Source organism: Solanum pennellii, chromosome 8, assembly GCF_001406875.1.
Source record: "Solanum pennellii chromosome 8, SPENNV200".
Taxonomy (NCBI): Eukaryota; Viridiplantae; Streptophyta; class Magnoliopsida; order Solanales; family Solanaceae; genus Solanum; species Solanum pennellii.
Window position 1 is genome coordinate 69,938,234 of NC_028644.1, and position 11,979 is coordinate 69,950,212.

General features: G+C 29.0%; 1 protein-coding gene across 1 annotated transcript; it reads left to right on the forward strand.

Moving 5' to 3' along the window:
• Positions 1-5,427: 5,427 nt before the first annotated feature.
• LOC107026955 (3-oxoacyl-[acyl-carrier-protein] synthase I, chloroplastic-like) lies at positions 5,428-9,426 on the forward strand. Its single transcript, XM_015228098.2, has 8 exons — positions 5,428-5,848; positions 6,969-7,327; positions 7,412-7,843; positions 7,952-8,125; positions 8,215-8,328; positions 8,527-8,628; positions 8,732-8,798; positions 9,171-9,426. Exons 1-8 carry the CDS (start codon positions 5,707-5,709, stop codon positions 9,236-9,238), a joined length of 1,458 nt encoding a protein of 485 aa, XP_015083584.1. The 5' UTR covers positions 5,428-5,706; the 3' UTR covers positions 9,239-9,426.
• The last annotated feature ends 2,553 nt before the right edge of the window (positions 9,427-11,979 follow it).

Here is an 11,979-nt window from a genome sequence, read left to right on the forward strand (position 1 = left end):
GTGGTGGGGGTGGGGGATGGCGTGTGAGATTGTTAAAGGAGGGAGTGGAAAAGTAAACATGTACACAAAAAAAAGGAAAAGTGAAATGGTGGGATAAAAAGGAAAAAGAGAAAAATTTGATGGGATCCAAAGAGGAGTGAAAGTATTTTTAATCCATGATAGTGTTATTATTTTTTTCATATCTCATAAAATTCATTTATGAAATGATGTTATTATAATAAAAATACATTACTTTTATCTTTATATAACTTGTAACTTATTTCATCAAATTTTTCAAAATCTACTTACAACAATAACATAATCAAAGAGAAAGAGTGTGAGCAGATTTAAATAGCTTGTTTTTAATAAATTCCAACATAAAAATCTAATTTTTTTTTGAAGAAATTAAACTTTTTTTTGCTAGAAGTTTTTTGAGTAAATTATTTAAAGGATAAGTAATTTGTATTTTTTTCATTGATTTAAAAAATAAAATTTAATGTCATTAAATTTATCAGTATTTAAAGATATAATAATTAATTAGATTTTGGATCTGTATTAGGTGAGCGAATGAGAGAGCGACGACGGCAAACAAAATAAAAAATCACGCGTTTTAGAAAAGCTCGGAAAACGACAAGAAATTATTTAAATTTTATCATTAAATTATTTGTATTAAAATTATAACATTATTCGAATTAAATATTTAAATATATAATAAATATGAGGTATCTTAGATTTTAATTTTGAAAAAAATAATTATACGTATTCTCAAATGTTCATTATATGTATAAATAAAAAGTTACTTAATTACCTATTATAGAATGATTATTTTATCTTTTATGTCTCACATTAATTTTTCTCTTTTTATCTTGGATTAATAAGTGATATTCTTCATAAGTTTTTCAATAAAAAATGTCTGAAAAATATTTTATTATCTGATTATATGCTCAAATAGTCAAATAATAAGCTAAATTTAATTTTCTGCCTAAAATTCATCAAAAAAAATTAAAAGGAATATCAATTATTAACCCTGGATAAAAAGGAAAAAAAACTAATATGAGACCTAAATAAAGATAAAATAATCATAAGATAATAGGGACTCTAAACTTTTGTTTTATATTCTATTTTATTCCTATTTTGTTAAATTTTTCATAAATATATTCTCAATCATCTCCAATAATGATTTTATTTCCTTCCTTTATACTTTACCAAAATATTTATCCTCTTTGCTTTTACTTTTTTTTTCTTCCTTTTTTGCATTTTAAAGCAGGATTAAAAAATGAAAAACTGGTAAATTCATTACTTAAATTTCAATTATGGCATGAAATATTCATTTCATTTACTATTTAACAACTAAATATGGCATGCCAAAGCATTTTTAAAAAATCATATTTCAAATTAACGCGATTTGTGAATTTATTTTTCTCATTCAATTTATTTTTAACACGACTTTTATATCATATTTTATTTTTGTACTTGATTTTGATTCAAGATCTAACGAAATGTATTATCTTTTGAATATAACACTTATGAAATTATATTAAATATAATAAAAGTTTTTAAATTCATACTAACAAAGTGAAAGACGTAAAAACTCGAATATTTTAAATGAAAATATATATTCTATATGACATAATTTAAATATATCTTATTTTTTAAATGGATAAGGATGATTTCTAGAAGGTCATACAAATCCTGTAAATCTACTAGTAGCTTCCAATTCAATGAGAAAAAAAGATTTGTGTTCACATGAGGAATTTTTGTTATTTTATTTTTTTTGGTACTTAGTTGCTAAGTTAAGACTCTTTTTATACACTTGTGACGTGGAATTAACATGTGTTATTTGTGTGTTGTCACATGAAACAACAAGGTTGATGTGGTGTGGGCCTTTTTAATTAGGTGGCTTTGTGTTTTTTTTTTAAAAAAAGTGACATAATAATATTTTTTATTTTTCCCCTGTTTTTTCGGAAAAATTGTTTCAACCAAATGTCATTAAAAAATGAAGAAGTATTTTATTTTATTTTTGCAAAAAAAATGAAAAATTACATCTTCAACAAAATTCTAAAAATAAAAATAAAAAGGTTTGGAGAAAAATTCCAACAATTTGAAAAGACAAAAAGAGGGAAAATTTCGTCTAGCATTTAAATTTGCAAAAAATAGTGACATTTTAATGATAACATAGAAATATTTTAGCTCACAAAATAACAGTGAAATACATTATATTTATATTCTTAATAAGTGTATCTGCAAATGATATACATTATGTCATTATCTATGCTAATTGTATTTGCCCGCTTAATAAGTATATCCACATATTTAATTGTACTCTTGTTTATCTCCACATGATATACATTATCTATGTCTTATTGTATCCTTGTGTATCTGTTACACAACTCTAGACAATCGATATATCATTAAAAATGAACAATAATTTTTTTTCTCAAAAATTGTAAAAAATAATTTGCAAATAGTAAGTCAAAAATTCTCAAAAAAGAATAAAAAGTTTTGGAAAATAGTTCCAACAATTTAAAAAGAAATAAAAGACGTCTTGTGGGCTTATGGTTAATGGGCCTATTAGTTTGGACCTAGACCCGTTTGATCTCTGGGCTTGTTCGCCTCTTCAACACCGATAACTATAGCCCATAACTATATACACGGCTTTTATTCATTATCGTTATCTATCTCTACGCGATAAGGAATAATAATCTCGAGAGTTGAAATAATTAATTTCATATTCAATTCATGCTATAGCTTTGTTTATTTCATTTTTCATACAAAATCGACATATAATAAAAGGTTTATACATAAGTTAAATTTACTAAACAATGTCATGTTTTGCTAAATTATTTTGTTATTGAAGGATCTCTTGCTAATGTTTCTTGTGTCATTACATAATTCTTTTGATGTCTACTTTTACAATCCTTTTTTCTTTTCTTTAAATATTAATCCACTTATAACCAAAAAATCAAATAAAATATAATAATTATCACAGACATCTTAAATGATATTCACATCAAAATGAAAAAGAGATATATAGAGTCTTATAATGCATACTTAAATTCATATAGTATACATGCTTTTGAAGTTTAATATGACATAACATGAAAGATAAATTATCGTCACAAAAAAGAAAAAGTCTAAAATTAATTTTATTAAATAAGTCATAAATAGAACATGGCATATCTTACAAAATCATTAGTGGGTACGGTGGGGGCCAGTCTATTGTCTTTATTACATTACCAAGTCAAACATCAATGCCTTGGAAAACTATTTTATCAAATATTGAATCTAAATTAAATAGAAACTTAATATATTATGGGATATTTTTATTTTCAATTTTCTTTTCTTTTTACTTTCAAAAATCTGCAAAATCTGATGTAGTATATAACACTTTGAATTTTATGAATAGTGACCCCTCACCTCTATTTAATTTTCATTGCGTCATATTTGAATCAGATCATAAATATACTTTAATTGTTTCACTTAATATCAAGATGTAACAACATAAACATATTTTAACTTGTCATTCACTTCAACGAAGTAAATCAAAATATTTATCATCTAAATTTTAAAATAATTAGGTCATGCAATGAAAAATTAGAAAGGGAACTTTGAATTAATGGCGAAGCTATGTTATTTTATGTGATCTATACTGAGTTTGTAAGTCAATTCGTAAAATCACTTATATTATAATTCGGCATATGTTGTGTCCCAAATGGTCAATGAAAAGTAGGCAAACCACCAAAAAAAAAAACAATATATCTAGTTCGTATAACTCTCTTTTAAAAAAACAAATTTACACTATACTATCTACTCAATCTAGTTAGTATTACTCACTTTTGAAAAAAAACAATTACACTATGCTATCTATTAATTGAATGATCCAATAATACTCCATACACATATTGAGTTTGAGAAAAAATCAAGTTGCAAATATAGATAGATTTATCTTAAGCGAAAAAAGGCTTGATGTATAATTTTATTTTGAAAAAATTATGAAAAATATAAAGATTTATTAGTTATTATAAGTATATATTTAATTTTGCACACTATTAATATAATTTAAAAAAATATATTTTTTCACTAAATTCCTGATTCCGCGATCAATTGCAAATGCACTAGTCAAACATGATTGTACCTTAGAGATTCACATGTTTTTTTAATTTTTTTTAAATATATATATATATAGTTTTTCTTTTTCCAAAAAAAGAAAGAAAAAAGAGGAAGAGAATCCAAATATAGTTTGCTTCTAGAAATCCATCAATTGTTTTGAATGAATATTTTTATTTCTTTTTGTGCTTAGGAATGATTTCCAAAACAACTCTATCAATAACATAATGAAGGCAATTATTTAATATTGATCGATTCAAAATATGATTTAATCAAATATAATAAGGTATTCAATTTTTGCGAATATGAGATTCAAAATGTTATATCATTTATAATCAGTTTAATATATATACTTTATATATTTATATTTTTATCAACTTATTCATTGACACATATATATATATATATACGAGGACAATTAATATTATTCGATATTTAAAATTACTCCTAAAAAATGAATATTAAAGTCATTAATTGATTTTAATATAAGTAGTTAAGAGTTTAGAATGCCTCCTAACTCCTAAGAAGATATTAAAAAGGCAAGTTATCTTATACCATTGACTGCTCCTAGTCTACAAATAGTTCATAGTAGTTAATTTTTCTTTATTAAAAAACTAGGTAAAGGACAAGTTTTATATTTCTTTATTGGAAGCAATATAGATTCTAATACAAACATTAATAATTACTCCAAAACTATTTTTTAAAGGGAAAAAATTTTTGGGCTAGAATATTTGGTTAGAATGGTGAAATAACATATTTTACACTATGTTATTTTATTCTTTTAATTTTTTTAATTAAAAAAGAAAAAAAATTAATTTATTTTAAAATAAAAATAATATTACAAACTTCTTAAATACCTAACCAAATACACTGGCCATTTTGTAAAACCTTTTTAAAGATAATCAAAACTCAAAATCTGTGATCTCCACTATGACTTCTACTTGTTTCCAAATCAAATGTTACATTAAAATTATATTTAAATATATTTATTGGTGGAAGATACTTTTTCTATTTTTAATTATTTGTTAATTTTTGGATTGACACACCTATTAAGAAAACAATTATTGATATAGTGACTCATAAATCATATATACTCTTATTGTTATACAAATGATCACATATACCATTTTTCTCTAACGAAAGTAAAAAATAGAGACCGATGGAATATGAACTAGAGGAAGAGGTATCTTTTTTATATATATATAAACGTGAAATGAGCTAAAATAATATTTATTTTGATGCAGAGATAAGGAAGTACTCACTGTTTGGTCTTTAGGACTGTAAACAAGTACACCAAACAACCCTTTAATGTCACATTTCTTGTTTGGTCTTGTGAATTTAAGTCTACAACTATAACCAAAATCATACTACTATATTAATGTGTTGCATTTATCGCCATTTTTTTAACACTATTTTCTTGCTTAGCAAATATTACTATACTTAGGCGGATTCTCCAAATCCCATGTGCAATTAAAATTACAAACTTTGTTATTTACTCCATTTTCTTGGATCTCTCTATGAATTGTCTTTTTCTAATTTTCTATATATTTACCAACATGTTATGTTGAATTAAAAGAAAAAAAAACAAGAAGATTTAGTTTTTTTTTTGTGTTTGAGAAAATGAGTAGTATTACTTATTCTAATTTGATATTGAAGAAGACAGAATCAAGAATCAGTGGTGGATCTCATTTACAATATAATGGACTTAGAGCTATTGAAACTGTAAAATTGACAGCAAACTCTGCTTCTTGTAAGCCAAAAGGTATTATATGATCTTCTTGATTATTTTTCTTTTTTTGATGATATATTAGTAGACAGAAGAGACGGATTCAGGATTTGAAGTTACGAGTTTGGAAATGAGTGTGATGTTACTATGTTAAATGTACACTATTTTTTTTTAGATGTATGTATAGTTCGAGCTGAAAGCAATAGATTCAGTTGAGCACACAATCCGGTCTTTGTTTGTAGGACTAGATATATGGAGGAATTTTAGTAGCTCAGTTGGTTAGTTTAGTTACTGAATCCCACCTTGGTAGTGAGAGTTTGGTTCTTCACCTTGTAAAAATTGAGTATGATATTGCCTAACAATGTGGAGAAAAAGTGGGAATTTGATGTTTGTCTATCGGAAACAATGTCTCTACCTTGGGGGTAAGATCTGTGTACACTCCATTATCGACAAATCCTACTTGTGGGATCACATAGGATATGTTGTTGTTGTTGTTGTTAATGATGTTTGTTTGAATAAACTGCTGATCTTAGAGTGATTTACTGTTTCTGAATACTCTGTGAGGAAGTTGTCACATGTTCGAGACGTGGTAGGCTGCCTACATTGCACCCCTTGGAGTGAGGCTCTTCACCGAGCCCTGGGTGAACGTGGGATCCTTCACCCCTTTGGTTTTACTGATGATATCTTTCCCTTGCATTTGTATTTCCAGCCTATTAACTTTCGTTCGTGAATAATGTAACTTCATTGCTCTGCTGGATGTTTGTTTTAGGTGTGTTTGATACCAAGAAAAATGTTATCCTAAAAGTATGTGTATATATTCTGGACAGATACTATATGGGAGGTGGGAGTGGAGTAGCGGTGTGAGGTGGTGGGGATGGGGCTACGGGCGTGGGGTGGGGTGGGGTGAAGATGAGGTGTGTTGGAGGGTGGGGAGGACACAAAAGTTTAGAACGTCAATTGTGAAACTTGTTTCCTCTACTTCTACTTGTCGAACACACCCTTTGTGTTGATGTTTGGATTTTTCTTATTATCATTGTTCTAACTTCTTAGTTTTCCGTTATATCATGAGAATAAACATTGTGGCAAAGTTTGGTTTGTTCTAATGTTCTGTGAATTTATCGTCAATGATTCTAATCACTGAGATGTTTTATCATAGCTGTAAAATGTGGAAGAATCAGAGCCATGGCCTCTCCAGCTGTTTCAGCTCCCAAGAGAGAGACGGACCCGAAGAAAAGGGTTGTCATAACTGGAATGGGACTTGTTTCAGTCTTTGGAAGTGATATCGACAATTTTTACAACAAACTTCTTGAAGGGCAGAGTGGAATCAGTTTAATAGACTCTTTTGATGCCTCAAATTACTCAGTTAGGTTCGCGGGACAGATTCGTGATTTCTCTTCCGAAGGTTACATAGACGGAAAGAATGATCGTCGTTTAGATAACTGCTGGAGATACTGTCTCGTTGCTGGAAAGAGAGCCCTTGACGATGCTAACCTTGGCCAACAAGTTCTTGAAACTGTGAGTTTATTTATTGGTAGTAAGAAAAATTTGAGATGTAAATGATCAAAAGCATAAAATGTAACTTGAATTTGTATGTTGCAGATGGACAAAACGAGGATCGGTGTTTTGGTTGGGTCGGGGATGGGAGGTTTAAATGTTTTCAGTGACGGGGTGGAAGCGTTGTTGCAAAGAGGATACAAGAAAATTAGTCCATTTTTCATTCCTTACTCTATCACCAACATGGGATCAGCATTGTTGGCTATAGAAACCGGACTAATGGGACCGAATTACTCTATTTCAACGGCTTGTGCATCTGCCAATCACAGCTTTTGCGCAGCTGCGAATCATATAAGAAGGGGTGATGCAGATATTATGGTAACAGGTGGAACGGAAGCTGGTGTTACAGCTACTGGTGTTGGTGGCTTCATAGCTTGTCGGGCCTTGTCTCAAAGAAATGATGATTATGAAAAGGCTTCAAGGCCATGGGACACGAATCGTGATGGATTTGTCGTTGGTGAAGGCTCTGGTATCCTGGTATACAGATCAATTCGACTACTTCTGCTTTTGCTTTGACTCTTATCTTGTCATGTTTGTTCATAATCATCGCTTAGTGACTTGATTGAGTTATTTCCACATAAACAGGTCATGGAAAGTTTGGAGCACGCGTTGAAAAGAGGTGCTAATATCATCGCAGAGTACTTGGGAGGAGCAGCTACTTGTGATGCTCATCACATGACCGATCCTCGGCCTGATGGACTTGGAGTTTCGTCTTGCATTACTAAGGGTTTGTTAGATGCCAGAATTTCTCCAGAAGAGGTAACACTCTTCGTTCATTTTCTGATCGAAAATGTTATAAACTATGTATATACTGTTATAATACATATTTCTACATTAATTCTGAGTAGGTGAACTATATAAATGCTCATGCAACATCAACTCTTGCTGGAGATTTGGCTGAGGTCAATGCCATCAAGAAGGTCTTCAAAGATACCTCGGAAATCAAAATGAACGGGACAAAGGTGAAAATAACTTTCATTCTACCAATAGACTCGAAATTCATTTCAAACTAGAACGAAAAGAAACAATCTGTTCTTCTTATAAGACCTATATACTATCCTTATTCTGCTGTTATCTGAAGCTCATCTGATTCGTATATTTGAATGACAACGAGTACTTAAGTACTGAATCAAGTTATGTTTGTTGTTGTTACTTATTAGTCGATGATTGGTCATGGACTTGGGGCTGCTGGTGGAATTGAAGCCATTGCAACCATCAAAGCAATCACAACAGGATGGCTTCATCCAACCATCAATCAACATGTACTACTCACTAACATCTCTGTTTCAACACGTTCTGATTCTCCGATATATGTCAACTGTTCTTTAACCATTCCGAGACTTATTTCACTATTTTCGTTTGTAGGAATTAGAACCCCGGGTCACGATTGACACCGTCCCAAATGTGAAGAAACAACATGAAGTGAACGTTGGTACGTCTGTTTATCCTGAATCTTAGTACACAATTCTCACCTCGACAAAGTTAGCTAATAGTATTTTTGTACACTCTAAGTATCTTTAGTTTATGGCCACAAGATTCAAAAGTCTTATTTGATTTCTTGAACTCCGTATCAAGTCAAAATCAGACAAAGAAATTAAAGCAGGGGGAGTAGTAATAAAGTACTCATAAAACAGTGAAAGAATGAGAAGAATTGAAAAGCAAAACACTTATAGACAGACAGAATATTGCTTTGAACTTTTCAAAAATGCATTGTTGGAGGATCCGAAAGAGGGTGCAACAACATTTTTGGAGAGTCAGAGCAACATAGATATTCACAGGACCCTCATTTCATCTTTTTATGCAGGTATCTCCAACTCGTTCGGATTCGGAGGACATAATTCAGTGGTTGTTTTTGCACCTTACAGGCCTTGAACAAAAGTTTAAGACAAACTATTTGGAGAAGTTCATAATTTTATTTAAAATGTAAGCTATGAAATTAAAATTTTAGATAGATTGGTTTGTCTTTTTTACCCACAGCAAATGTCAGATGGATGGATGAATAAGAAATTATTTCATCTTGTGAAAAATTATGTCTTTATCAATAAACTTCTCAATCATAATAATCGATCGACAAGAGAAGGTTACTCGGATGGTAAACACTCTCCACTTTCAACAGTGAGTTAGTGAGTTAATATGAGCATTCAACTTAAAATCTTCAGATATTTTTATATGTCTATGTGGCATAAATACGTTAGTACTAATAAAAGTATTATAATAATAATCGGTCGACAAGAGAAGGTTATTCGGATGGTAAACACTCTCCACTTTCAACACTGAGGTAGTGAGTTAACATGAGCATTCAACTTAAAATATTCGGATATTTTTACATGTCTATGTGGCATGTATACGTTATACTAATAAAAGTATTATAATAATATTTACATTAGCACGCTTAAACCATTCGACCATTTACGAAATATATAGATTATGTTTGTTTTATACTAAATATACATATATTATACATATCTACGTATATACAACCTAGACACTATATGGTGTTATACTATGGGCTGTGGGCTTATATCCTAATTTTACCGGACTGACCCACAAACGAATTGTGGGCTTGGGCTTTTGTGGTTTCACTCATATTTATGTTCTTTAACTCAAAATATTTCCAAATAAATATTTTTTATTTGTGACTATATTTAGCCACAATATAGAAAAAAACAATAGTTCTATTAGGTATTAAAAATTATTTTAAAAAATAAAATTAAATATTAAAAAAATAAAATAAAATTTTAGCTCATCCATTTCAATTTTAAATAATTTTTAAATGAATCAATAATCTGTCGATTTATTTATTAAGTATATTTTAATTCGCCTAAATGCGACCTAACTCAATCAATGTGCAGACTCAAACTTAAAATAAGCAAAAAAGAACCAGCATGTTTTTGGTTTTTATTTATTTTGGTGGCCAGTAAATTAAACATTACATGGTTTATACGTCATCATCCCAATTATAATTTGCACAAGTTGCTAGCATCTAGCTAAGCTTGCAATTTATTTAAGCCAAAGCTTCAATTATCATGCCTTTTCACATACTATAAAAATAAAAAAATAAAACATAGTTATATAATTATATCCGGTTGTTTTTCATTCAATATTCAGTATTCATATTGTGTCCCAACTAATCTAGGATCGTTTTATATAAAGAAGGCATTCACTATCAAAAAAATTCTTCAAGAAACGAACTTTATATCTCTAATTAACAGTGGAAGGATTCAATTAATCATGTCTCACCTTTTTAATTTATATGAAAATATTATATTTATATAGTAGTAAAATATTTATCCACTTATCAATGTATTAGCCAAAAAGAGAAATTATCAATCGACTTATCAAACATAAAATATATGTGTTATGATTAGGCAAATGACATATCAATTATACTTTTATAGAAAAATCCAAATATATAAGGTCCTTTCAAGCTCATTTACCACAAACTTTTCTTGAACAAGAGATCAAAACTTTGGTTTAATGTTGGAATATACCTTGAGATTATTCTTAATCCTAATCATTTTTTAGTATTTAATGTTGATTAAAAATAGGAAAAATATTTACTTCGAATTCTTGCAAATATAAAATTCTAATTGTCACTATTTTTGCCACTTCCAAATGTCCGGGAAATTCTTCCCAATATAGTTAAAGTTAATTATTGCATCTTAATTCCTTGTGCTCCATGAGTTAGTATATGTTGTTAATCATCTAAGCTAATACCTTTGGTATGTTTGGTTGGAAGAATATTAACGTTATAACTTATTTTCAGATGTTTGGTAATATATATAGACAATCACTTATTGGATGGGAGTTGACATTGAATATCAATTATAAAACTTATTTTCCCAAATGTTTACTGGGAAGTTAATTTTTAAGAAATTTATCGTCATTGAGAAAATATTTTTTCCACTACATTTTGACAATTCAAACAAGGAAAAGTTAGAAAATAGTTTCATCTATACCTACCACATCATTAATATCAATTGGAATGATCTTATCAAGGACAAGTATGGGTCAAAATGATAAATAGGTTTAAAATGTATTTGAAATTAATTTTAGTATTTTATTTATTAATCTCCTTTTAAGGAAGCTTCATTGAAGATCACAAGAAAGAAAAGTACAAGAACCAACTCCCAAATGATATTGTGGAATGCTTTAATTGTTGCCCCATTGACCTAATTTGAGCACTAATCTTGATTCTACATGGGGTGTTTAGGTCCACTAATCATAGGACTCTAACATGATTTTTTTGACTATGATCCTTTGTTTCTTCTATTTTGTATACCATCTTTATACATTTTCTTTCACTCTAGTATACAAGATTAGAACATTAATCAAATTTCTTTAAATATAACAACTAAAATCTTGAAAATAATTTGGGAGATATGTCCTTGAACTAAGAAGATGAGAATCGTTTCAACTACTCAGAACAACACAAATTCTGAACTTCATAAGAATTTTAGTAAGATTTGTTCATCTTTGGGGATAGTAGGGTAGGCCTAATTAATCCGCCCCCCTTCTCTATTCTCTACAAGTCTAGGTTAATTAAGTCGATGATGTTGAATTTGATGACAAAAGAAGAAAAACTAAAATTGTATCTTGAAAATTATGGATTG

What these genes read in the sequence shown, in the direction of transcription:
- LOC107026955 (XM_015228098.2), top strand. Translation starts at nt 5,707, where the DNA reads ATGAGTAGTATTACTTATTCTAATTTGATATTGAAGAAGACAGAATCA. An exon ending in GTGAAGGCTCTGGTATCCTG is followed by an intron (nt 7,844 to 7,951) that starts GTATACAGATCA and finishes CCACATAAACAG; the next exon opens with GTCATGGAAAGTTTGGAGCA. An exon ending in ATCCAACCATCAATCAACAT is followed by an intron (nt 8,629 to 8,731) that starts GTACTACTCACT and finishes TTTCGTTTGTAG; the next exon opens with GAATTAGAACCCCGGGTCAC.